This window comes from Pneumocystis jirovecii (assembly GCF_001477535.1).
Source record: "Pneumocystis jirovecii RU7 chromosome Unknown supercont1.7, whole genome shotgun sequence".
Taxonomy (NCBI): domain Eukaryota; kingdom Fungi; phylum Ascomycota; class Pneumocystomycetes; order Pneumocystales; family Pneumocystaceae; genus Pneumocystis; species Pneumocystis jirovecii.
This window is the reverse complement of record NW_017264781.1, coordinates 201786-228319: the sequence shown is the minus strand read 5'-3', so window position 1 is coordinate 228319 and position 26534 is coordinate 201786. Positions and strand designations below refer to the sequence as shown.

Here is a 26534-nt window from a genome sequence, read left to right as displayed (position 1 = left end):
TAGGGTTAGGTCTGATAAAGTTTAAAGGCGATATCGTTATCGACAGGTTATCAATGAAGATAGATATTTGATATTTCAAAAATTAAATCATTCGAGATAGGTTGCTTTCTTATACCAAGTATGTCGCTGCGAAAGCACGACTTGCAGCGACGACAGAGTGAATATTCAGTACGGTCAAGTTATTCAAAGCCTGTTTTCTGTGTTGTTTGTTACAGGCCTATCGATGCACTTTCTTCGCCTTTTGATCCGGGATGCGGGCATATCGGGCATGAGGAGTGTTATAGACAGGTATTTTGTGTTATTGAGAGTGTTTTTGTGTGTATTTATGTGGTAGAAGTCGATATGTCCCAAGTGTTTGGGTTCAGTTAATATGGTTGCAGGTTGTAGAGGTAAAAAGCAAGAAAATATGTTTCAAAAATTATTTGCAAATGCACGGCAAAAAAGTATGTTTTTTAGAAATTCAACTATACCACTGGAGCAACAGCGTGTATGTAAGCCTTCACAAGCGGATTTTTTTTTAGCACGAAAAATATCAGATATTCCGTCGCATCCAGCTATTTTTGGGATTGATTTTGAAGTTTTTACAGATTATGATACCCTTAAGAATACAGAAGAAGAAGTTATAATGTATATTAATATATTGTCGCAGTATCAGGATACGATCGACTTGCCTCAGATATATTTACTTGACGTTGCTATTTGTTTAGATATGTCTGAATCTATGGCTCATGGAAATAAACTTTCTGTTGCAAAAGAAATAGTATTTACACTTCTATATGATCTTCAGTCTACGGATAGATTGTGTATACTTACAACTCTTCCTGATGATAAAAATAAGATTTTTGCTCTTCATACGTGTGATAATCTTCATAAAGTAGCCGTTCAGACCAATTTAGGGGAAAGATTGAAAGAAATGAAGGGTATTTATAGTTGTTATTCTGATGATGGAATAAATAAAGCTCTTGATATTCTTATAAAAAACAAAAGACATGGAAGATTGAGGCATATTATTATTATTTCAGATGGTTATGAAACTTCGTTATCGAGTGATAAAATAAATCATGTTTCCTGTCAAGCTAAACGACATAATATTTCAATACATGCATTTGGGGTTGGACCTTGTCCTGATCCGACTCATTTACGACATTTGGCAAGCTTAGGAGCAGAAGGAGGATGTTATATCTTTGTCGATGAAACCAGAAAGGTTAAAAATTTCCTAAAATTATGTGCGGCTGGCGCTTGCATGGCTAATTTATCTAATATCAAAATTAATGTTACTGGTTTGGAAGGAGTAGGTATTTGTGAGATGAGAAGTGACAAAAATGCATATTATGATGCTGATAGCGTCTATAAGCATGATAACAAATTAGAATTAATGATTGGTGAGTCTTTTTGTTTTTTATATTTATGTTTATTCATATATGTTGAAGAAAATTTAACACCATTTGAAGAACGATCTTTTTTTATTACGCTAAACGTGCCACTTCCTCCTAGTTTTTCTGGGTCTAATTCTTTTGTTGTTTCAACGGAAGCTCTTGCTTCCGAGCTTGAAAGCATGATAAAGGCTTTTCCTGCAAACATAGCTTCTTGTAAAGTGTCTTATAAACATCCATGTTTTTCGACATCCACATTACTACGGTTAAATACAAGGTATGCTACTGTTAAACGATTGGGTCATTCAGAATGTTCCCAAGAAACATCAAGAACTCGTAATCCAACAGTTCTTCTTGCTCTTTTGCGTCAATACGCGCTTGAAGGAATTGTCAATGCTCATGAAATGGTTGGTCGAGGGCGTGCAAAAGCTGCTGCTAGTTTGATCGATATTGCTCTTGGAAAAATAGAAGAAGCAGTTATTGATGAAGTATGGAGACCGGATGAAGTTTGTGAGTTGAAAGATGAACTTCATTTTCAACGATCAAAAATTCGTTTAAGAACAATTCCAATAACACCTCGTCGAGCATATACATGTGTAAGTCCATCTTCTCATGAACGATGTTCCAGAATTGCTCCACTACGCGCCTCGCCAAAAACTTCACCTACACATGTTTCGAAAGAACTATGGAAGTCACCACAAAGGTATGTTTTTAGTAGAAATTATTATTTAAGCTTTTTTCGTGCTTATTTGATATTTCCTTTATGTCTGTTTAGTACTTTTTAATATATGTTTGACATTTATTTAATGTTTTAACATTTGGAATTTCACTAACATTTCTTTATAGAGCTAATGATGTTACTGCTGACTGTCATAGTCCACATAAGTCTGTTTTAAAAGACCATTCTGTAAATTCAGTTACAACAATGGAAACACCCAAATCATCACGAAATTTATCGCTTGCGAGGACACAATCACATATTACAAAAACAACAACAACAATAGAATATTCAACAAGCCTTTCAGCGCTAAAACAAGGGAAACCTACACGTCGACGGAGCCTTGATCCTGTTGTATTACGTGAGTCGAGCAGCTATAGCTCAGTTACACTTCCTCAAGGCAACGCACGCATTCTTCATCGTAAAGAGAGTTCTCAAGCTGACGATGAAGCAAAACGCATTTGGCGTGAGCTTAAGCGAGAGATGCGTGTGTCCAAATCACCTGTTAAGCTTAAAGAGGTTTACTAGTTAAAAGTCAAGTAATTGTGGTATATTTTTGAGCTATGATTTAGTATTTTAGTAAAGTCGAATAATAGCAACATAAATTTAAAGTATTTCTATGTTCCCACTGGATACATTTTGATTGTTTTCAAGTCTTATCTGAGTATTAAATTACTTTTATTTTTCAAGTCGGAAACTGGTTTTTTATGCATCATTTGGTAGTTATTATTCTTCCAGGATATTGATTTTGTTAATTGCTTTGTATCTGTTAAATATTCTATATTAGTCCTTCTAGGTTTTCTGTAGTTTTACCACATTCCTAATACCTGTTGTGATATTTTTTTAAGCCCAAATATGTCTTTATTCTGTTGCACTTTTTTGTGTTAATTGTATATTAATTATATTTAAAGTTCTATTCAATTTTTTTTAGTTTAATATTATTTTTATATTTATATATTTAAAATCCCTTATTTTTTATATTTTGTATTTTCTTTATTTTTTAATGAAACATTGAAAAAATTAAATTTCTTCAGGGCTTTCTCTAATTCCTTTTAGTATTTTTTTCTTTTTTTGTACCAATTAGTATCATGTCTAAATTAAGTTTAATTTTTAGCATTTGTTTTGACATTTTAATTCTCTCTTAATATTCAACTTATGAATTGCATTTTTAATTGAACTGCATAATTTAAAAAATACAATTGTACAGTATTTAATACATTTCTAATACATTTCATTCTTTTATTGTGTTTCTAGGTGTTTAATATATATATCCTATTTTTTGTACTCAGATAAAGTTTGAATCCATATTTAATCTTTGTATTTAGTTTTATATTTAAAAATAAATATGTATTTAATAATTTCTTGACTTTTTTCTTAATTTTTGAACAAAATATTCATTTTTAATGCTGTTTTTGGAGGTTCCTATATGATATTTTTAAGTTTCTAAATTTAATTATTAACATTTACTAAAGGTAAAATTGTACTTTAAGGAATTAATTGAAGCTTAAAGGATGCTTAAAAACTGTAAAAGTTATAATTATTTGCTAACTTAATATTTAACATAATGTTTATGCTTATCGTCAGTCTTCGCACAATGTTGTGTGCAGGAAATTTTTCGATTGACGGCGAATTAATATTTTCAAGCGCAAGCAGCAAATAAATAAAGCGACAAAATAGAATTTTAAGCGCTAAATAGACTTTAAAACGCTGTTTTTTTGAATTGAATAGTATTTTTGAGATACTTTTTAAAAAACAGGCTGAAAACGGCGAAATTTCAAGCGTTTTTTGGTGTAAAATTAGCAGAAGTTTAAAAAGTTCTGAATGTAACTAATAGAAAAAAATATTCAACATAGAAATACATTAATCAATGAAATAGATATATATATCTTGGAGCAGGACGGGAAGTAGAGAGTTGAGTGGAAGATAAAGTGAAATCTTAAGAAAAACGTTGGTTAGTATAGAAACCAAATAGCAGTTGAGAATATAGTGATTAAAGAATGTGTTAGTAGGGCTTTATATCTGGTTTTAGGTTTTATTTGGACCTATTGTTTGTCAGTATTGTTTTTGGTGTTAAACGGAGTGTAAAATTTAATTTTAAACACGGTGCTAAGTTTAGCGTTGTGGTAATAAGTGAGACATTAAGAGCGGTTTTGAGTTCTGTGTGGTTTTTTATATAAGACATAGCTTTTTTGTTCAATTTTAGGCGCGTTTCTTGAATAAAACTAAGTGCACTTTTGGTTTTTGGCCGTTAAGTGTTTGGAAAGTGTATTTAGTTTTGTTTTTTGATGCAGGAAGAAACAAAAGTGTCACGGAGGCCGACTAGGCCTGATGAGGCAGCGTTCAAGCTTGCTCTTGCACAAGTAGATGCAGAGCTTCAAAGTTTGACTAAAAAAATTGTTAGTTAATATGAAGTAAACGAAGCTGTCTATTTTTAGAGCACTGTAGGGTCACTTTTCAGTTCCTTGCTGAGTGTTAGAAGTGGGCATCTGAATTGTGAAATAGTAAACTTACAATAAAGTTAGAGCAAATATCATTTAAGATTTGAAACATTCTTTAGTGCTGATTTAATGTCAGCTAATCAGTAGCTAAGTGTTAATAAGGTTTTAGTAATTGTATTTTGGCGGTAAGATACTGATCAAACATTAAGTAATTGGATATTTTGCATTTAATGTTGTTCGAGGTTACATTTAGTGTTTCATCGTCATAGTTTCAATCTTAATCTTTGCATGATTTTATTTCAGATGTTGTATTTGCTCTACTTTTTTTATTAATAGTATAATATATGCATTATACAACTTTGATCTTATAAGTGCTTTTAATAGCATTGGTTTTGCTTCGTTTTAAAGTTTGGTAGGATTTAGGCTAACAATGAGTGTATAGGATGATCTTCGGACGCGTACAGAGCAATCTCATGAGCGTGGAGGGGCGCATGAGCGGTCCCAGCGTATTCGTCATGAGATGTATGAGATTCGTGTGCAACAAGCACAATTTAAACAGAGTAAACAGAAGACGATGGATCAGGTCAAGCAGCTTGAAGAAGCAATGAAAACGAAGGTGCTTAGTTTTAAACGTAACAGGAAGCGCTGTTTAATTTGACACAAGCATAAATTTAAACAGTGTTTTATTGGTGTTGTGTAGCTTTAAACTGTTTAATGAATATACGTACAGTATAGTTAAACTATTGAGCAGTTTTTATAATCCGTATGATGTTTTTGCTTGTGTTATGTGCTTATGTTGCGTTGATGGTTTTGTAAAATAATGGTACTAATAATGGAATGTAGATTTCAGAGATGCAACTAACTAAGAAACGATTACCGTTTAAAACAATTGATGAACTGGATCAACGAATTTTGTAGGTTTTACTTATTTTTCTAATGATTACTGATGTTTTCTAGGGAATTGGAGCGAGCGGTTGATTCAGGTGTATTGAAGTTAGTTGATGAGAAAAAGTGTTTGTCAGAGATTTCAACTATGAAACGTCTTCGTAAATCGTTTTCAAATCTCGTGTATCAGCAGTCGGCAATTGATTCAGATAAAAAGCGCTTGAGCGAAATTAAAAAGCATCTTGAAGACCCTGTTTCTAAAGCTTTATCAGAACAATATGATAAACTTAAAACAGAGCAGATTGTATTACGTCAGGAACAGGAAAATGTTTACAAGTTTCAAAAGAGTCTTTATGAAGAGAGGAATAAGTTAAATCAGAAGAGAATTGAAGCATATGAAAAGAAAAAGAATCTTCAAGATAATTATTATTCGGATCTACGTAAGTTCAATAAGTTTGAAAAAGAAGAAAAACAAAAGCAGTGGGAACGCCGACGTCAACAGCAAGAAGAGTATAATAAAGAGAAACGTAAACAATTAGCCAATAAGATGCTTGAAGAGGCGAGCCAGCCTGCGTTTATTGAGGAGATTATCACGTGTGAGAATGTAAAATATTGTTTGTATGTAGATAGGTTCTAATAGGATGTTAGTTAATTCGTTTTTTGGATCCTTCTGCTGGACTTTTAGAAACACAGATACATGAAAATGTAAATCTGCCGGAATTGAATGTTCGTACAGTTGTAGAGACGGATATGGATACTGCTACTGTTTTAAAATCAAAGGCTGAACGTGATGATTATTTTATTCATGGTATTGAGAAGAAAAATAAAGCAAATAAACGCAATAAAAGAACGCTTATGCCAGCTGATGATAATGCAGTTACTAATTTTAATATCGATATGCATATTTTACAACAATTTTCTTTTGTGAATGTAAATCCTCCTCTCAAACATTCTCAAATTTCTTCTTGTATTGAAGATCTAAAAGAGAGAGTGAAATGGTATAAAGATAATCAAGAAAAAACAGTGGCTGAGCGTGTTGAAAAAGCAAAGAAGGAAATTGAGGAATTAGAGGTAAAGGCTTTGCAACAGAGCCAAGAAAAAAAACAAAATTATGAGAAAAAACTGGCTCAGGAAAAAGTAAATGGCGTGCCTAAAAAAACTTTAGATTCTTAGTATATTTTAATATTATAGAAAAGTTTATAGAATAGTATCAATAGTTTGAAAGGCTCATGTTTATTTAAATAATGATTTTTATAATTATCTTTTTATGTTATTTTGAATTTCTTTAAAAGCTGGTTAATTTAAGTGTTTTTGGTAATTTATTTGTTTGTATAGTTCTAGTTCTAATTTATAACTATTTTGTCCAGATAAAACCTGCTCATCCGTTTAATCTTTTTTATCAATGACGTGTTTTATGTTGAGTTTTCAAAATATTCAGAAAATAATTATGTAATAAAATTATAAAGCTTTGATTATAAGTTTATATTATGACATATACATTATTTGTAAAACCATATTTTATAGATATTTTAATTTTTTTAAATTTTAAGATATAATTAAAATGACTGTAAAATTTTTAATATATTATATTAATATGATATTAATTAGTAGATTAATGAAAAAATAGACGTATTAATACAAACATTAGAATTTTTTTTCTTAAATTTTACCAACCAAAGGTTACATCATCATCATGTGCTGCTTGTAAAGCTTTAACATTGCTAATTTTTTGAAACCCATGAGTATCGTCACGTTTAAGAACAAGAAGTTTAGAAGCATGTAAAATATATGCTTGTAAATAGTTCTATATAATGTTAAAGTGACATATAAAGTAAAAAGAGTAAACTTGATCTAGTAATGAGATACAGACACATTCAACATCTAACAAATCATATGTATCGTCATTTTTAGCCCATCTTGCAGCTATTAACAAGTCTTCAAGTTTAATACGTGGAGGTTTTTGTGAAGGATCACGAGTTATCAAAAATCTTTTTTTTATTAGTAAAAAACAAATAAATAAAAGATACGGCATATACGATGTACGAAATAAACTTCTCCATAGAAGAATTTCACAATGGTCACGAATTATCAAAAATATCTGTTTTTTCAGTAACCAAGAACGTATAAGATCATGGTTTATATGTTCTGAAAATTTTCTGTGATCTCCTTTAATTAAACTGGATATTATAGGCGAAAAATATTGAGAAAGATTATATTTTGAAAGAAGTTCAGATGATGGAAATATTCCTAATATAATAGATGCAGTTGTCAAATATATTAAAATTAGCCTTCACTTTTTAGACATAATATTCAATATTGAATCACTAAACCAACCGTTTATTTTTATAACTTATTGAAAGACAATTATCAAATGCAAATAAAAGATGGCCCCGGGCTCTTGAAATTTGTTGTTGGTATAAATTATATCTACCAAGATAATAGCTAAATCCTATCCTTTCTGATATAGGATAAGAGCTAAATTCTACACCCGATGAAGTAATATTTGCACTGATTGTCTGACAAAGACGTGTTTGATTAAGCTATATATATTAATATATATCCAAGTTATAAAAGAAAAAAATACTTTAAAATAAAGACGAAGCAAAAGGTTTGCAGTATATAGTGCTGCAGCTTTCTTAGAGTCTGGAAGAGGATGTCTATTTTGATTAATATATATTCTATAAGACTGAAAAAGATTTACCGATCACTCAAAATAATGTTAAATGACCTAAAGATTGCTCTAGAAGATTCATTTGTTGCACTTTGATGCGGATTATGTGTTAAATCATCAAGCCGAATTGATAATTTAGTAAGAATTGAAGACATGTATTTTACAAGAGGAGTAAGCCATGTAGCATTAACATGTGAAAAGGCGTTAGTAAATTGTCTATTGAATAAGAATTAAAAAAGTATGTATTTTAATGCACTTACAAAAAAACATGATAATATAATTTATAAAATGATTCAAGATCAGAAAAAACAACATTTTTCAGAAAATCTAAGTATGCTATTACAAATTCTGAAAAATTTTTTGATGACCCGTATCTTCTTTGGCATTCTGCTGAAAAATCAAATGTTCCTAGCTATAACCGTTATATAAAATAGACTATAATATAAAAAAATAAACTTGGCGTAATTCCTTTTGTAGAAGATTAATTGCTGTGTTTGAACCGTCAAAAATAAAAAGACTCAAAAGTCCATTTCCATTATTTTCATCATAAAAATGTGAAAGCATATTGAAAAAATCATCAATAATCATTTTCCATTAAATCAATTTTATAATTTTTTTAACTAAAAACCAAGATTTCAAATTTACGCTTTAAATAGAAAATATAATAGAATATAAATATGTTTAAATATATTTCTATCTTTGCCTTTTTCTTATTATGTTTTACATATAAATTAATTATTTTGATTAATTATTTTGATTCAGTTATTAATTGTGATCGTCGATGTTTGTTAAACATCAAAGTTGAAAATAAAGTTATAAAAATAGCTTAAGGAATACTCAGAAATACTCATTGACAGTATTTAAATCTCTGGGATGCGTATTTTTTGTGTTATTTTATGTTTTTTAAGTGTTATTTATGCAATTTATCTTCCAGGAGTTGCACCAAAGAGTTATAAAGAACTAGAGAAAGTTTCTTTAACTGTAAACTCTTTAAGGCCAATGGCTGGACATATATCTGGATCAGTTCTTCAGTATTATAAGAATGTTTATATTTATGATTGTTAGTATAATTTTGAGGAATTCTACATGGCTTATATTATATTTAGATTATGATAGTCGGTTTCATTTTTGTAATAAATATGATGCTAAACCATTGCCGGAAAGTTTAGGAAGTATTGTTTTTGGAGACAGAATTTTTACATCTGATTTTGAAATTTTTATGGCTAAAGATGAATCATGTAAACTTTTGTGTTCAACAAGTATCCCTCCTCCAGATGCTAAATTTGTGATGAAAAGGATCATGGAGAATTATGGAATTAATTGGCTTGTTGATGGGTTACCTGCAGCAGGGGAAAATTATATTGATTCTATTGGAAGTGTTTATAGTTTGGGGTTTCCCTTAGGGAAAGTAGTGGAATCTACGGGCGCGATTGAAATTAATAATCATTATCATATTACAATAGAATATCATAAACTTGGGAGTTCTGTTTATCGTGTTGTTGGAGTAACTATAAAACCTTCTTCAAGAACAAGTAGAATTGCTCCAAATGGAAATATCGATTGTTCTAGTAGTTATCCATATGTTCTTCATGAAAATCAAAACAATTATATTACTTATACGTATGATGTTTCTTGGAAGGAGTCTGATGTAACGTGGGCTACTCGTTGGGATAAATATCTTCATATATATAATCCACGTATTCATTGGTTTAATCTTTTTAGTTCTTCAATAATTGTTTTTTTCCTAATTGGAATGGTGATAACTGTCCTAGCTAGAACGCTTCATAGAGATATCATGCGATATAATAGTGATTTTTTCGATCAAGAAGAATTGCAAGAAGATAGTGGTTGGAAGCTAGTTCATGGTGATGTTTTTCGAATTCCAGGTAATCCTATGCTATTGAGCATTTTTTTGGGAAGTGGTGTTCAGTTATTTTTAATGGCTTTCGTGACTATTTTTTTTGCAATGCTTGGATTTCTTTCTCCCTCTAATAGAGGATCATTAAGTACTTTTATTATTGTTTTATATACATTCTTTGGATTTATTTCTGGATATGTTTCTGCACGTATGTATAAAAGTTTGGGTGGTCAATTTTGGTATGTGTTTAATCTTTTGTTTTTTAAACTTATATAATAGGCTAAAAAATCTTATACTTACACCTGTTTTTGTACCTGGAATTGTTTTTCTCACATTTTCGTTCCTTAATTTTGTGTTAATTGGTTCTCGTTCATCAGGTGTAGTTCCATTAAGGACCATGTTTGTTATTGTTGCTTTATGGTTTCTTATATCTGTACCATTGAGTGTTTTTGGTTCTTTTTGTGGATTTCGTGCAGGGGTAAACATAAAGTAATAATCAACTAGCATAGATATCTAATTTTTTTAGTCATTTGTTCATCCAGTAAAAACAAATCAAATTCCAAGACAAATTCCGACTCAAGTTTTCTATATGAAATTTTTACCTTCATTTTTCGTTGGAGGAATACTACCTTTTGGTGCAATTTTTGGTATGTTTATTACGACTCATTTTATAATTGTTAATTTTATTTTAGTTGAGCTTTATTTTATTTTAAATAGTATTTGGTTTGGTCGTATATATTATATGTTTGGTTTTCTTTTTATTTGTTATGCTATTATGGTATATATACTTAATGCCATATATATATTTGAAAAAGACTTATAATAAAAGGTTACGACATGTTCAACTGTAACTATATTAATGACGTATATGCAATTATGTTCTGAAGATTATCATTGGTATGGGTTTTAATTATGTTTAATTTTATCTATTAACGAATATAAAAGGTGGTGGAGATCTTTCTTTGTTGGAGGTGCATCTTCGTTCTACGTTTTTATTAATTCTTTGTTATTTTGGTTTTCGAGAATAAGATTAAGTTCTTTTACCTCTCATATTCTATATTTAGGATATAGTCTTCTTTTAACATTTTTATTTTTTATCTTAACAGGTATATTATATATATTTATTTACAGAAAAATTGCTTTATAGCTTACTAATCATTTTTAAGGTACAATAGGCTTTATATCCTCTTATTTTTTTATACGTAAAATATATGGGTCTATTAAAATTGATGTAAGCTTAAAAGAAAAAAAGAGTGATATGTTTCTAATTATTTCATAGTAAAAAGAACTATGAATACTAATAAAATATAATTTTCATTCATCTTGGCATCGATATCTTATATATTTTAACGATATATCTTTTATATACCTTATTAAAATCTTAGTTTCTATTGATTTGTAAATTAATTTAATAAAAAGTTGTATTTTTTTTTAATTCTATAATTTCATGTTTTTTATGTGTTATTTTTTGTTTATTTAAATCTTGTGATCGTTGTACTACCAAAAGTAATAATGGTAAATTATCCAAGTGAAACAATTTTGAAACGCCAGTTAAAGGTTTTACTTTTTTATTGAGCTTATTTGTATTCTGAATAATGAAAAGGAGATTCAAAAACATCCTATTCAGGGTTTTTCTGCTGGGCTTATAGACGATAATAATGTGTATGAGTGGGAAGGTATTCTTATGTTTTTTAAGAAAGAGACTAACATGAAGTTTTTTAGTTCTTATTATTGGGTTTGTATCTTTGTTGCATTATAGTACATATATTTAATGTTTAATAATAGTCCTGAAGATACTTTATATGAGGGTAGAAAAGTATTTTTTTGTAAAAAATACTAATATTTAGGGGGATTCTTTAAATGTCAATTATCATTTCCTTTGGTACTTAATATAATAAGTTTCTGTACATACGCATGCTAATAATTTTAAAAAGGAATATCCTCATCTTCCACCAAAAATGAGGGTAAGTTTTTGTTTATCTTCATAAGAATACATACATCTTGTTGTATTCTTATGATTTTAAAAAAAAAAAAGAAAAAGAATTAAATAGTTGATTTTTTTAATTAGTTTATTACTGAATTATATCATCCCAATGTTTATGCAGATGGTCTTGTATGTATATCGATTCTTCACCCTCCTGGAGAAGACAAGTTTGGGTACGAAGATGCATCAGAACGATGGAGAGCTGTTCATACACCTGAAACTATTCTTCTTTCTGTTATTTCTATGCGTATGTATTATTTTTATAAACATAATAATTATATATGATTAAATTATATTATAATGAGCTAATTTTCATTAGTTTCTAGTCCTAACTTTGACAGTCCTGCCAATATTGAGGCTGCAAAACATTGGAGAGATGATCGTATGTATTTTTTATATTTTATAAATAATTGATATTCTATTAGCACAAGGATTTAAAAAGAAAGTGAGAAGATTAGTTCGTCAGAGTGCTGAAAATTTTGAATGATGGACATATTTATTTGTATTGAAGAGTCGATGATATTGTTTTTTATTATATCTTTTCGTATTTTAAGTTAGGGATATTATTTATATTTCGCTCGTTGATTAAGCTATATTAATTTAGCACTCTAGACTCTAAAAAGCATATATTTATATGTTTTTTTGTCTTGTATTTTTTCTTATAGATTTGTACAATCAACCGTATCTGTGAATTAATTATAAATAATTTGTAAATGATATAGTATAATGAAGTTTTTAATATTTTGGGGTCTTTATATCCCTCTTTTGCTTATCCGCTTCGGGTTTTCTGTTTCAGAAAGTTATATTCATCCTGATGAGTATCTTCAGGGTATACAAGTTGTTGCTGGTTTTTAAAAATTGTGAAAAATCATTAAAAAATTCATAAATAATAGGTGATATTTTGAAAATTAAAGTAGAATATCCATGGGAGTTTAAAGGGCCTTTTCCTATTAGATCAATAGGTCCTTTGTGGATGATTTATGGTTTACCTGTAAAACTTGCTCAGTGGATTACTGGAAGTATTTAATTCGATAGAATTGCTTAAATATTGACTCTTTTATGAAGAAGGATGTTCTATGGAGCCTTTGCTTTTGTTTTTTCTTTTGAGGATTTTTTTTTTTGGTTTATCTTTTATTGTTGGTATAATATATTTTTTCAGATAGAATAAGGATTTATTATGTTGATAAGATTGGTTCGTTTATACATCTACGAGTCCAAAATATAGAGGAAATGCTCTTTTGCTTTATGCGTCTTCGTTTGTGACGTATACATATCAGACTCATACATTTTCTAATTCAATTGAAACAATTATGGTGTCTGCTTGCTTATTGCTAATGCGCAAAAACAAGATGGTAATATTCTGTGTATTTTAAAAAAAATAACTAGATACTTTATAGAGCATGAGTTCTTGGAAATGTGTTTTATTAGCTATTTTTGCAAGTATTGGTTTTTTTTCACGTATTACATTTCCAATTATACTTATTCCTTTTGGATTTCTTTTTATAAAATCTCTTGTTAAAAGGTTTGTTATTTGTATATATATATATATATATATATAATTTTAGGCCAAAAATGACGTTTTTAACAATTAAATCTTTTATAATAGTATTTTTTATTCTTATTTTAGTAGATTCTCTTTATTATGCAAATGGTCGCCGAATTGTACTTACAATATTAAATAATTTTAACTATAATATCAATTATGCTAATTTGCAAAAACATGGCATTCATGCTTATTGGACTCATTTTTTGATAAACATTCCTGTAATGTTAGGACCTGCTATATTTTTACCAGTTATTATCAAAAAAATTAAATTTGATATCTATTTGATAAGCAGTATTATATATATTACGGTTTTATCTTTGTTTCCACATCAAGAATTTAGATTTTTATTACCAGTTTTTCCTTTGTTAATTGTATATTTATGTTCATTAGGAAGTATAAAAGGACGAAAAAAGAAACGATTATTTATGTTTTCTTGGATTATATATAATATTCTTGTTGGTCTTTTTTTTGGTTTTTTTCATCAACATGATATTATATCTACTATGATTTTTTTAAAAAAATATTTAGTTAATCAGTTATCTACAAATATAATTTTTTGGAAAACATATCCTCCACCAACATGGTTATTTTTACGTCATTCTGATTCGAATATAGTTTTTACTCATTTAATTGGGTATTCTGTTGATCATGTTTTGGAATACTTATCTGCTGCAAAAAAGAATAAGTATGCAAATATTTCAATAGGTAAAATTACTTATATAATTAGTGTTAGAATCATTTTTATTTTTCCTATTTCTTCAATGGCTAAATTTTCATGTGTTTTTGATGAATTAAAAGATAGTTTCTGTAAAACTAATATAACTTTGCGTCAAATTTTTAAAACTTCTTACCATATTAATTTAGATGATTTAGATTTTATGAATAATAATATATTTTCTTTATTGTTACATTTAGTAAGAAAAAGAGGATTAGGTATATGGGATGTTATTTAATTTTTAGCTTTTGCATCGCTTTTAAATTATACATATTCTTTTGTATATTTAATACTTAAAGTTTTTAAGTATTGTGAAAATATTTAAAAACGGTTTGCTTATATTTTATATTTATTGTTTGTATTATTAAAAAATGAAAATAATGTTTTTTCTGTTTTAAGTTTCAAATTTTTTGTTAGAAATTAGTGTAAAAAATATGTTTAAAATAAAACATAATAATACAATAATAATAGTTTTAATGAGTGAATTATTTAATTTTTTGCAGTTATTCATATTTTTATGAATACTGCATAAATAAATTCAATTGTTTCTATATAATCTTAAATATATTTTTGATTATTCTATTTAAAAAAAAAAAACTATATGTTTTGCATAAAAACATTAAAACTAGAGTCATTTTGTGTATCTTTTGTCATTATTATGACACTGTTTTATGATATATATATTAGAATTTAAAAATAAAAAATTATATATTTGTAAAAACTATATTGAAAATTAATGTTTTTGAAATAATTTATTAAAATGTTTTAATTAGACCATTTTTGTATATCTCCATAATTAAACTCTTCAATTAAGTTTCTTTTATTTACTAAAAGATTTATAAAGAACAATAAATGTTTATTATTTACCTTTCCCCATGTCATTTTTAGGAATACCGTTAGGTAAAATTTTTAATATTGTAGGGAGTTTATAACTAGCTAACATATTTCTTAAATCTGATCTTAAATCATTCAAAGTTAATTCTTTTTTCTATATATTATATTAGAAATTGTTTTAAAATTTTAATAATGTTAATACATCTGAAGTGAGTGTCACAAAAGCTGCAACTCTTTGAGTCCATATTTCATCATCAATACCAATTATAGCAACTTCACGAATATATGGTCTAAGAAAAATATTAGGATTAATATCAATAATTATATTTAAGAACGATTACAGTAATAGAATTTTCTGTTGAATTTCAAAAGCAGAAATTTTATATCCACTATATTTTATAATATCTATATTTTGTCTTCCATGAATAATATAGGCTCCTTCTTTTGTTTTAGTTGCTATGTCATTGGTTTTGAACCACTTTGTGCCATCTTTTTCATATACAAACGCCTTTTTTGTTGCATCTGGTTTATTAAAATATCTATTTTGTATTAATTAATATTTATTTAACTATTATTTATATACTCTTTGAAAACAGTATCTCCATTAACCCAAATTTCACCTTCATTTATTGATCCATTTGTATTCACTAAACGTACATTAATATAAGGTAATTCCCATCCTACACTTCCTTCTAATCGTTTTTCAAGTTCTAGACCTCCACTTAAAATCATTCCAGTTTCTGTCATTCCATATCTTTCTAATAAAATTTGTCCAGTAATATCATGCCATTTTTTCCTTAAAAGTATTGGAAGTTTTGCTGAACCAGAAACCATTAAACGTATGTTTTTCATTCTAGATTTTAATTCACTATTACTAATTCCAACTCCATGCTTTTCATAATAATCAACAAGCTTATAATAAATAGTAGGAACCGCCATGAATTGAGAAATTTGAGGAGATCCTAAATCCAAAAATCTAAACCAAACATCTTTGGCACTAAACTTTTGCAAAAATTCTATAGTTCCTCCTGCCTAATTTGTAGTTAAAAAACCTATATTACATCTAAGTACAAATTTTTACATATAATGGGCATATTAATGCATTAATTATACCATGAATATGATGTAAAGGTAAAATATGTAATAATCTATCTTTCGGAGAGTATTTCCATGCACTAACTAGAGACATAACTTGGGTAGAAATATTTTTATGTGTTGTTAAAACTCCCTGATAATATTAAATATTTTACATATTTTAAATTGTTTAAACCTTAGGTAATCCTGTAGTCCCAGATGTATATATTATTAACGCGCCTCTATCCAAATTAAATGGTAAAAGTTTTTGAGTTTCCTGTATATTTTAGAATAGTTTTTTTAATTTTGAAAATACTTTTTTCTCTTGTATTAAAATAGATTTTGAAAGTACATGAATATAAATATATCTATTAATATGTGCTGTCATACTTTTAAGACGCTCTTTAAGAGCTACACTTGTAATAATAATTTCCACCTGACAATCCTCTATTACATACTCTATTTCAGAAATAGGATGAGTTATACCTTTGAAAAATTAATAAATTATTTAAAAAGTATATAATATACATATAGGAACAGCAATTCCTCCTGCTGCCCATATTCCAAAAATTGATGTTGTATACATAAATCCTGGTTCAATAAAAATTCCTATTCTTTTTTCTTCCAAATCTTTACAATGTTTAATTTCTTGTAAAGAAGATTTAAAAGCTAATATACAATGAACTAAATCACTATAAGAAAAAGACTCGTTGTATTGTTTAAACTCAATAGATGTTGATCTTTTGTCATTTTCTATTAGTTTTTTAAAAATTGGAGTCATTGGAAGTGCTAATTGATTTAGAAATATTTAATATGTTAGAACCTTACTTGATAAGTTTTGTTGTAAAGTTTTTTTTTGAAAAATTAGAGAAAAAGAGAATAATTTTTGATTTTTCATAATATTTTTTGCTTTTATTACATGATTTATCATGTAAATATTCATTTGATATTATTTTTTTTTATATAAAGATAATATTTATCATTGATTTTCTGATGTTAGTAAATTAAAAAAAAAATAAAATGTTAAAATTATTTAAAGTTATTTTCAAGTATGATTTTATTTTATCTATATTGTATATTTTTTTGGATTTAGAGTTTAATGTAATATAAAAATTTCAATAACTTTGTTATATATATCATATTAATATTTTGTATTTATAAATTTTATAGATTTTATAATAAGAATTTTAATTTTTTGTTTTTTAAAGTTTACATTATACAAAACCATACTTTTTAATTGATTTAAATACTTTGAATTTCTAAAGTTGTTTTTAAGTGTTTTTTAATATTTTAATAATGTATCTAATTTTTTTAGAATATTATATTATTTTTGGTTAGAATTATATATTAGATATTAATTATAATTTTATGTCTCTGTTTAATGTCTTGAAAATTTTTTTAATATCTTTTAATATAAAATATATAATTTTATTATTTATATAATATTTAATAAATAAATGAAATTTATAATAAATCTATATTTTAAATATATTTTATTAAAATGAAGATTTAAATATTACTTTGTTTAAATAAATGATATTTTTCTAGATTTTTCTTGGTTAGTGTCATTTTTTATTTTTTAAATAATTCAATTGTTTAGTTTATTTTATACTTAATATTTAATAAAGAATTTTAAATTAATTATGTATTTTTAGAAGACAAACATGATTTTGTATTATAAGGTATTTCAATTTAATATTTTTCGAAAATCATTTGATGATAATAATAACTCCGATTATGATTAACATGCAAATTATTTTTTTATGCTTTTGGTAATTTAATTTATAAATTTTATATTATTTTCAATTTTAAATATTATATTTTTGTATATTAACTGTTTTATATTTTTATGTTTATTTAAAATAATGTTTATATAGTAGCACATAAAATATATAGAGCTAAATAACATGGAAATTTTCTTGCTCGTATAATTACTGTAATTATTTCCAATAATAGGTTTATGTTTTTCAAATTTATTTAATATATATATTTTTATGAGTTTATAGATTGTTAATAATAAATATAATGAATTTTATCGTATTTTATATACAAAAGAAATGCTCAATTCTAAATAAAAACTACATGCATATTCGATAGCTTGCATATCTGCCACTGGTTTCACTTCGTCTAATAATTTTAACAGTCTGGCCTCGTTTTAGTCCATAATATCGTGCAACAGGATCTGCCATTTGGATACGTGGAAGCTGTGCTTCTTTTAACCGATAACGTTCTAGTAGTTCTTTTTTCTCCTCAGGAGTAAGAACAATATGCTTTGGAACAAGTTCATGATGTGTAATGTTTACTAGGAGATCTGACTCCTGAAAAGGTTCAATTGTGAATTTCCCTGCCATTGTAGCAATGATTTTATTTGCAGAAGGTGTCATTGAAGTTTGATAGATTAAAATTCCAATCTTATGCCCGTGTTCTTGAAGAGTATGTACAAAATCCTGCATTGCGCTGATGCCAATAGACGGTTCTCTTTGAAATGCTACATATATTTGCTCTTTATTGGATCCAGGTGGTGGTCTAGCGTAAAAAGAAAGTGTTGATCGACTGATATTTTATTTTAGTTTCATCATTAAAAAAACACTTTCTCTATACTCAACGCCATTGATAGTGCAATATTGTTGCTTAAACTGATCTAAAGTTATATTGAGTTCCTCCTGAGACATTAAATAACCCTATACTGTCAATATTTCTCTTTTTTTTTGCTTTGAAAAATACTCGATCATGAACCATTTGATGAACAGTTTTCCATACACGAAAAACTTTGATAATGTCTCGTTCATCATAGAATGTACTCATTGTCTTTTTAAAGAAAATAAGTAGTAAAAGAACGTTTTTGCTCTTTTTTTTGTATTTTTAATATTTGGAACGTCGTTAGGTACTAAATGTTTTAAAATAAAGTATTAAAGTATTTTGAATTTAGGAAAAACATGAAGAAAAAGAAGAATCATTCAAGGAATAGTGATGTAAATATATAATGTTTTCTTGATTAAAATGATGCTGATTTTTTAGGATAAAAGTTGTTATAAGAAGAATTACAATGCTATCATAATGACGTAAAAAATATATATATTTTAAAGTTGAATTAAATAATAGATAGTAATCAAAAGATGGAAGATTATTATAAAAAGCAGGGTATTCTTGAAGATGATGAGTGGGATGTGTTTATGGATTGTATTAAAACAAGTTTACCAACTACATTCAGGATTTCTGGATCTAAAAAGTAAAAATTGTTAATTTTGACTGTTTTATTATAACATTTTGTATAAGGCATTCTTTTATTGTTAAACGTCATTTTGAAAATGAATATTTCCCTCTTTTTTCTGGTCTTAAACATGAAGATAAAGAAATTGCTCACCCAATTCCAATTTCTTGGTATCCAGATCAACTTGGATATTCTCTTGATGTCCCAAAAGCAGTTATTCGGAAAAATAAAGCTTTTAAGAGTTTTCAGGATTGGTTATTCTATGAAACAGAATCTGTATATTTAGTTATAAATTAAGAAATAACTGATGAGTATTAGGGCAATATATCTCGTCAGGAAGCTGTATCTATGATTCCTGCACTTCTTCTTGATGTAAAATCACATCATAGTGTTATAGATTTATGTGCTTCTCCAGGATCGAAAACTGCACAGCTTCTTGAGGCTATTCATGCCAATATTAACGATGGTGATGAGTCATTGAATTCTAATGTTTCTCAAATATATCCTAGAGGGTTCTTGATCGCTAATGATGTTGATTTCAAGAGGGCATATATGCTTGTTCATCAGGTTAAGCGTTTTAACTCTCCTTGTATGATTGTTACGAATCATGACGCATCTAAATTGCCAAATTTTTTTGTAGATGAAGGGATTGATACATTATCTGAGCCCTCTAAAACGTCAAAAAAACGAATTCTAAAGTTTGATCGTGTACTTGCAGATGTTCCTTGTACTGGAGATGGGACTATTCGTAAAAATCTTAATTTGTGGAAAGATTGGGATGTAAGGCAAGCTTTTGGGTTGCATTTGTAAGAAAATTATAAAAAAAGAAAAATAAAATGCATTGGTGTAGTTAACTTTATGGTAATAGGTCACAAGTAAACATACTGATTCGAGGTTTACAGTTACTAAAGGTTCATGGGAAACTGGTATATTCGACATGCTCGTTAAATCCTATAGAAAATGAGGCAGTTGTATCTTCTGTTTTGAGAACATATGGCAATTCTATAAGACTAGTTGATGTTTCAGATCAATTACCTGAACTTAAACGAAGAAAAGGTATTTGTGTATGGAAAGTAATAGATAATAATGGTGAAATTATTGAATTTGATGAACGCATCTCCATGAATAATAAAAAAATGCCGAGATCGTTATGGCCTCCAAGTGAGGAAGAGGTAGAGAAATTTTCTCTTGAAAGATGGTATTCTTTTTTGAAAATATTATAAAAATTAATTTCATATAGTTTGAGAATATATCCTCATCTTCAAAATACTGGAGGGTTTTTTGTAGCAGTATTTGAAAAGATTGGAAAACTCAATGATTCAGGTGGTAATAATTCTGAAGAAAACTTAAATAAACAAAAAAGAGAGTCAAATGATTTGGAAATGAATATTGTACAGGAGGCGTCTGTTCCACTTAAAAAAATTAAGACAGAGACTAGTTTCATTGATGAAAGAATACATTCAGAAAGCATTTTAGAAAATATAATTTCACATAATGATAATTTATTTAATCCTTTGAATCCTACTGAGGAGATGCAAGAAAAAGATTCAAAATTTCAGAAAATTAGTGAGTATTTTAAGTTTCTTCCGGAAAATCATGAAGAAATAAAGCACATTAAGTAAATCGCCTTTTGTTTTTATTTTTTTAACTTTTGAAAGGTCATTTTATAATATTTCTGATTCATTTCCTTCTTCTGAATACGTTATACGTAATGTTAATGGGGTTCCTACGCGTTTTATATATTTTTTATCAAAAAAAATAAAGAATATTTTATATCATAATGAAAATAGAATAAAATTTGTCCATGGTGGCGTAAAGATGTTTACTAAACATGAGCTTCCTAAAAATGTTTCAGCTGAAAACAATTGTAGGTGGAGAATTCAAAACGAGGGTATCGAAATTTTGTTTCCTTGGATAGGACCTGAAAGAGTTGTACATGTAGGATTTAAAGAACTAAAGATCTTTTTAGATTATGGTTATCCAAAGATAGACATGTTTCCTGAAGGAGAGGCAAGAACGTCATTGGAAAAAATGTCTTTAGGATGTGCAATAATGGAAGCAAATCTCGAAAATGATGACAATGTTAAAATGAAATTTAAAGTAGTTGTTCCAATATGGAAAAGTAATGTTAGTGCTAAGTAAGTGATCTACTGTACCATATTAAGTATTTAATCTTTGAAAGTTTAATGCTTTCAAAAAAAGATAGAAAGTGATTTCTATTAATATTGTTTATATTTTTGTTTACATTTTTCTAGTGTTTTAATGTTGCGCTTATTTGGTTCTTTATATCGTCCTAAAGATGATTTTAAAGATGATCCAAAAGATGATTCAAAAGATGACCCAAAAGATAATTCTAAAGATGATGATTCATCTATTTTTGTCTCTGATAATATAGATATTTAAATTATTACTTTCATGAAAATAGCTCGTCTTGGATTCTTGTAAATAAATCATTTTTAAGGAATGTCTTGTTATTATTGATAAATTTATAAGGTCGATATTTATCACTTAAACTTGAAATATGTTTGAAGAGTATTTTTATATTAATATTATAATCTGGAATATTCTTTCGGAATTAATATTTAGCTATTTTAATCCATTTTTTTCAACTTCAGTTTCTTTTTATCGATCGTATCTTTTATCATTTGATAATGACCAATCCTAAGAAAAGAGCAGAAAAAAAAGAAGCTGCTAGAAGCCGTGAAGAAGCTGCTCAGAAGGAAAAACGTGATGCTGAAGAAGATGCTAAGTGGTCTGTTGGAACTAAGGCATCAAATCTTAAGAAAGAACGAGAAATACAGAAAAGACAAGAAGGAGCAGCAAAAGTATAGAAATATAGTATATTTTTGTTTTTATTGTCTTAATATAAGTAGAAAGCAGAAAGGAATGCTTTAGAAGCAGATGAGTTGCGAAATATCTCTTTAAAAAATGTTTCCCGTGGATCATCAAAAAAGGCGGATCATAAATCAACAATTGACAATCTCTTTGAAAAATCTAAAACTTATTCGGCGTGTAACTTTGTAGAAGGTGTTTTATTTGGTTATTAAATAGTTTTAGCGAACATTGATGATGCTTTGGAGTTGCTTTCATTGCAAACGAAAGGAAATGAAAAATTGATATCGGAAATTGATAAGCATCCTGAACGACGGTTTAAAGCAGCTTTAAGTGCATATGAGGAGTATCGGCTTCCGCAGTTGAAAGAAGAACATAAAGGCTTGCGATTGCAGCAATATAAAGAATTGATTTATAAAGAATTTGCCAAGCATCCTGATAATCCTATGAATCAAGTATGTGTTTTTAAAGCTTGAAATATTTTTTCATTAATCGTGGTAGTTGACTTCTAAATATAATGCAACAAAAGAAGAATTAAAAGAGATCGCTGAAATGGAAAAAAAGAGACTTGAGCAGCGCTTTGAACAAAAATAAGTTTGTGTGTCTTAACAATTAGTTAATATCATGCATGGTCTATAAGATTTATAATTATATATATATATATATATATATATATATATATATGTATATGTGTGTGTGTGTGTGTAATTATTAGGAATTTTAACTAATTAGTTAATGAATGAATAAATTTGTTTTATTAAAATGAATAATATGTTTATTATATTTTGTTTTTATATTATTTTGTGTTGATTATAAAAGATTAAAAAAATGTATTTATGATATAAAGGTAAAGTTTGTTTTTATAGATTGTTTTAATATTTTGTAAAAATATTTTTAAAATAAGCCAATAAATTTCAATACGCTGGCATTAATGGAGTTTAGTATTTGAGTTATTGATTTTTTGATATTTGAAATTAAAAGTATAATTGAAAAAAAAATAATTTGTTAATATAAAAATTGCAAATTTGAATTTGTAAATGGTTTTTTTTAAGATATTTTTTTTACTGTAAAAACAAATTACAATTTATTTTATAAGATTAAGTATTTTATACTTTAAAATTGCTATATTTTAAATGTATATTTACTTCTAAAAAATGAATTATTTTTTCAAATAAAATATACTAATTTTGATAAAATCTTAAATAATGTAAAAATATGTATTTAATTTACTATTATATATATATATATATTGTTAAATATATATGTAAATGATAACGATTATTTTTATAATTTTTTATGTTTGATCTTTTTAAAATATTTTTTTATTAACCTCTAAGATAAAATCATATGTTTTTTATAATAAGTAAATTGATGAGGTATGTATTTTTGTTGCAAATTAACTTTATAAATGTCTTCGTATTTGAATTATTTGTTTTATAAAATGATAAAGTTTTCTTTATAATATTAATGTTTAACTTTTTAGATATCACGGAAATTATAGCAATTAGAAACGTTATTTCTTGGATTTTGTGCTATTTTTCTTAAAAATTATTTTTTGTTTTGGAAATAAAACATTTATGTTTGAATGATCTATTGTCTGATTAATATACTGTTAAGTATATTAATTTTATAAAAATGGATAAGATTACGTGTAATATTGATGATAATGATACGGAAATGAAGCTTGGTATTCTTGCTTCTATTTTTCCAGATGATTCAGTCCATATGCTTCTTGAAAAATTGATAGAAAATGATGGCTCTGTTCAGAATATCTTGAATGCATCTCTGAATTCTTGTTTAAAAAATAAAAATATCTTTCCAAAGTTAAAAAAGCAAAGGAAGATCGATGAATTTATAGAAAAACGTGAATATAAATGTAGATGTCTTTCGTTAGCTAAACAAGACTTATCAGCTTCTTCATTGCCGATAAAAATGCAGCGGAATGATTCTCTTGATGTTTTAAAACGGACTAATACGCATGTGCTTCATTTATATTTTTCAGAACAAATAGGTAGTATCTTTGTCTATATTTATTTGGTTAATGGATATAGCTAAATTAACTCTTTGCACTTTAATTCCTAATGTACTACCGCATGAAATGGCTAATTCTTTGCTTCTGAAAATGTTGAAGGAAAGTGAAACATGGAAAAGACGTGAATTTCGTCTTTTTGAACGAAATGTTATTTCTCCACATAAATCTTGTTATTATCTTCATTTTGACGAAAATGGTTTGTTAAAACAAAAGTTTTTCCACAATGGATTGGAGGCATGTTTAATATGCTATTATCAAATATATAAATATTTTTAGATCATAAATATTAGACCATTTCCTGAAGAAATGAATGAAGCTCGAATTCTTGTTAAAGATATTGTTAATAAGGTCATATCTAGTAGGAAGCGTCTGGAATATCAAGATTCTAGTGAGTGGGATCCTAATTTTGCTGTTGCAAATTTGTACAGAATAGTTTAATATTTGTATATTTTTAACTAGAAATATAGATATGCTAATGCTAAGGAAAATGTTGGTTATCACTCAGATGAATTGTCTTATATAGGGTTAATATTTAGTCATTTGTTAATCTTTTACTCAATATAATAGACCTATGCCAACTATAGCATGTATTTCTTTAGGTGCTGAACGAGAATTTCGTTTAAAATGTGCTAGTCTTGAATGTCATGAAAGCATTAAAAGTATTCATCTTCCACACAATTCTTTATTAATTATGTGATGGCTTTGCAATAGTAATATTATTGTTAATTTATTTAGGCATCCTCCATGTCAAGAGATCTATAAACATTCAATTCATCCTGCGCATACTATCACTCCTCATCCTGTATCTGGGACAGCAAGAATAAGTATAACATATAGGTTTGTAGATTTTTGTTTTATTTTTTTAGATTTAATGACTTAGGTTTTGTCGTAAAACATATCAACCAAAATATATACCAAAGTGTAAATGTGGTGTTCCATGTGTATTGCGTTGTGTTCAAAAAAAAGAGAATACTAAAGGTAAATATTTTTGGAGCTGTAATACAGATAAACTTATCAATGGTAATGGCAAAAAATGCCAGGTTTGTGTTTTTTATTTATTTTTGTATTTTTTTACAAAATATTAGTTTTTTCAATGGGCTGAGTTTACTCAAAATGGAGAAAATCTTCTTGCTTATCAGAAACATGATGAAATAATGTCATAGTGTAATGATATATTTTTTACAAAAATATAAGGCTTTATATATAGATTTGATAACCATAAGACTTTTTGCTGATTATGATTATTTTTTTAAAAAAGGTTATGAACTACTGGATTATCAAATCTTAGGGTAAAACATAAATTGATCGATAGCGATCAACTTTTTTTAAAAGAAAATATTAAGATTTTAAGTAATATTTTTATAAAGAGAGCGCGTTTGTTTGTTTATGTCATGTTCAGATGTTTCATTATTGCTTTCAACTATTCAGATAGCATTACAGCAGTCAAAGAAGTCACTTAAAGATTTAACGAGCTTGTTACCTATAGATAAGGGGATATCATTATTATCATTGAAATCACATTTGTTTTTGTCATATTTACATAATCTTGTGTTTTTAATTCTTTTGAAGATACGTGGTGAATCTATTTCTGAAGGAAAATATGTATCTATAGTTGAACGTTTGATAGAACTTAGAATTATATTGGAGAAAGGAGTGCAGCCGATTGAAACAAAACTTCGGTATCAGATAGATAAGATTTTGGCTAATGTTGAGAAACACTCGTTTTCTGAAAAAGCTCAATTGGAAAAAATAGGTAAGTTTTTTTTTTTTTGTAATATTTGATTTACAAATATAGATGCACTTTCATATAAACCAAATCCTGAGAGTCTTGTATCTGAAGATGTGTTGGATGTTAAAGATGATTCACATAAACAGGATGTTTATCGTCCCCCTAGAATATCTTCTACATTGCCGTCTGAATATGTAGAACATCGTATGCAGCCAAATCATACGCTCCGTGATTTCATTACTTCAGAAATGTCATTGGCACCTATATCGGAGCCGTCTATTGGTTCTAATATTCTTTCTTATGGAAAGAGGCTTCACTCTGCTTCAGCTCAAGAACAAAGAAATTTTGAAAGAAAAAGGCAATATGAGGAAGAAAATTTTGTACGTCTTCCAAAAGAAAATAAAAAAAATAAAAAAAAGCGTCAGGATTTTGTTTTTGGTGGTGAAGATTGGAGAATTTTAGATAGTGAACTTTATTATCCACCTTTAATTAAAGAAGGGATAGTCTCTAAAAGCCTTAAAAGAACAGATGATCAAGACGATGGTGTTGCAGGAAGTTTTGGTGCTGATTTCCGTAGAAAGAAAAAAGCATTAGCTAAGAAACTAAAATTAAAGACGAAAAAAAAGTAAGGGAT

At 27.4% G+C, this 26534-nt stretch overlaps 12 protein-coding genes across 12 annotated transcripts; 9 read left to right on the top strand and 3 right to left on the bottom strand.

The window, feature by feature from the left end:
• Window positions 1–120: 120 nt before the first annotated feature.
• T551_01752 (uncharacterized protein) lies at window positions 121–2619 on the top strand (the record flags this gene model as incomplete). The annotated part of the gene is made up of 4 exons (XM_018374015.1): window positions 121–288; window positions 335–1382; window positions 1431–2076; window positions 2220–2619. 4 exons carry the CDS (start codon window positions 121–123, stop codon window positions 2617–2619), a joined length of 2262 nt encoding a protein of 753 aa, XP_018229760.1.
• A 1757-nt stretch (window positions 2620–4376) lies between these two features.
• T551_01751 (uncharacterized protein) lies at window positions 4377–6587 on the top strand (the record flags this gene model as incomplete). The annotated part of the gene is made up of 5 exons (XM_018374014.1): window positions 4377–4487; window positions 4972–5145; window positions 5373–5443; window positions 5487–6018; window positions 6063–6587. 5 exons carry the CDS (start codon window positions 4377–4379, stop codon window positions 6585–6587), a joined length of 1413 nt encoding a protein of 470 aa, XP_018229759.1.
• A 493-nt stretch (window positions 6588–7080) lies between these two features.
• T551_01750 (uncharacterized protein) lies at window positions 7081–8673 on the bottom strand (the record flags this gene model as incomplete). Its single annotated transcript, XM_018374013.1, has 8 exons — window positions 7081–7218; window positions 7261–7402; window positions 7451–7702; window positions 7749–7954; window positions 7999–8071; window positions 8116–8301; window positions 8346–8497; window positions 8542–8673. The coding sequence occupies 8 exons, from the start codon at window positions 8671–8673 to the stop codon at window positions 7081–7083; spliced, it is 1281 nt and encodes a 426-aa protein (XP_018229758.1).
• A 285-nt stretch (window positions 8674–8958) lies between these two features.
• On the top strand, window positions 8959–11254 carry T551_01749 (uncharacterized protein; the record flags this gene model as incomplete). The annotated part of the gene is made up of 10 exons (XM_018374012.1): window positions 8959–9145; window positions 9192–10188; window positions 10223–10421; window positions 10470–10590; window positions 10636–10721; window positions 10773–10846; window positions 10889–10931; window positions 11119–11145; window positions 11196–11203; window positions 11230–11254. The coding sequence occupies 10 exons, from the start codon at window positions 8959–8961 to the stop codon at window positions 11252–11254; spliced, it is 1767 nt and encodes a 588-aa protein (XP_018229757.1).
• Window positions 11255–11455: 201 nt separating this feature from the next.
• T551_01748 (uncharacterized protein) lies at window positions 11456–12414 on the top strand (the record flags this gene model as incomplete). The annotated part of the gene is made up of 9 exons (XM_018374011.1): window positions 11456–11500; window positions 11547–11619; window positions 11666–11678; window positions 11729–11751; window positions 11791–11825; window positions 11878–11907; window positions 12012–12174; window positions 12247–12309; window positions 12353–12414. 9 exons carry the CDS (start codon window positions 11456–11458, stop codon window positions 12412–12414), a joined length of 507 nt encoding a protein of 168 aa, XP_018229756.1.
• A 239-nt stretch (window positions 12415–12653) lies between these two features.
• On the top strand, window positions 12654–14426 carry T551_01747 (glycosylphosphatidylinositol-alpha 1,2 mannosyltransferase; the record flags this gene model as incomplete). Its single annotated transcript, XM_018374010.1, has 7 exons — window positions 12654–12774; window positions 12821–12946; window positions 12993–13067; window positions 13116–13279; window positions 13325–13449; window positions 13493–14158; window positions 14201–14426. The coding sequence occupies 7 exons, from the start codon at window positions 12654–12656 to the stop codon at window positions 14424–14426; spliced, it is 1503 nt and encodes a 500-aa protein (XP_018229755.1).
• A 527-nt stretch (window positions 14427–14953) lies between these two features.
• Window positions 14954–16994, bottom strand: T551_01746 (uncharacterized protein; the record flags this gene model as incomplete). The annotated part of the gene is made up of 10 exons (XM_018374009.1): window positions 14954–15015; window positions 15056–15176; window positions 15225–15312; window positions 15364–15561; window positions 15606–16054; window positions 16104–16250; window positions 16293–16373; window positions 16413–16582; window positions 16625–16885; window positions 16925–16994. 10 exons carry the CDS (start codon window positions 16992–16994, stop codon window positions 14954–14956), a joined length of 1647 nt encoding a protein of 548 aa, XP_018229754.1.
• A 1180-nt stretch (window positions 16995–18174) lies between these two features.
• Window positions 18175–18901, bottom strand: T551_01745 (DNA-directed RNA polymerase core subunit RPB5; the record flags this gene model as incomplete). Its single annotated transcript, XM_018374008.1, has 3 exons — window positions 18175–18649; window positions 18698–18777; window positions 18821–18901. The coding sequence occupies 3 exons, from the start codon at window positions 18899–18901 to the stop codon at window positions 18175–18177; spliced, it is 636 nt and encodes a 211-aa protein (XP_018229753.1).
• Window positions 18902–19212: 311 nt separating this feature from the next.
• Window positions 19213–21710, top strand: T551_01744 (uncharacterized protein; the record flags this gene model as incomplete). The annotated part of the gene is made up of 8 exons (XM_018374007.1): window positions 19213–19325; window positions 19373–19583; window positions 19626–20113; window positions 20176–20505; window positions 20548–20925; window positions 20966–21445; window positions 21490–21516; window positions 21563–21710. The coding sequence occupies 8 exons, from the start codon at window positions 19213–19215 to the stop codon at window positions 21708–21710; spliced, it is 2175 nt and encodes a 724-aa protein (XP_018229752.1).
• Window positions 21711–21958: 248 nt separating this feature from the next.
• T551_01743 (uncharacterized protein) lies at window positions 21959–22733 on the top strand (the record flags this gene model as incomplete). Its single annotated transcript, XM_018374006.1, has 4 exons — window positions 21959–22132; window positions 22181–22319; window positions 22365–22594; window positions 22641–22733. 4 exons carry the CDS (start codon window positions 21959–21961, stop codon window positions 22731–22733), a joined length of 636 nt encoding a protein of 211 aa, XP_018229751.1.
• A 1041-nt stretch (window positions 22734–23774) lies between these two features.
• Window positions 23775–25334, top strand: T551_01742 (uncharacterized protein; the record flags this gene model as incomplete). The annotated part of the gene is made up of 8 exons (XM_018374005.1): window positions 23775–24150; window positions 24191–24383; window positions 24462–24593; window positions 24639–24695; window positions 24739–24864; window positions 24907–25008; window positions 25052–25211; window positions 25257–25334. The coding sequence occupies 8 exons, from the start codon at window positions 23775–23777 to the stop codon at window positions 25332–25334; spliced, it is 1224 nt and encodes a 407-aa protein (XP_018229750.1).
• Window positions 25335–25557: 223 nt separating this feature from the next.
• On the top strand, window positions 25558–26529 carry T551_01741 (uncharacterized protein; the record flags this gene model as incomplete). Its single annotated transcript, XM_018374004.1, has 2 exons — window positions 25558–25924; window positions 25967–26529. The coding sequence occupies 2 exons, from the start codon at window positions 25558–25560 to the stop codon at window positions 26527–26529; spliced, it is 930 nt and encodes a 309-aa protein (XP_018229749.1).
• Window positions 26530–26534: the final 5 nt, after the last annotated feature.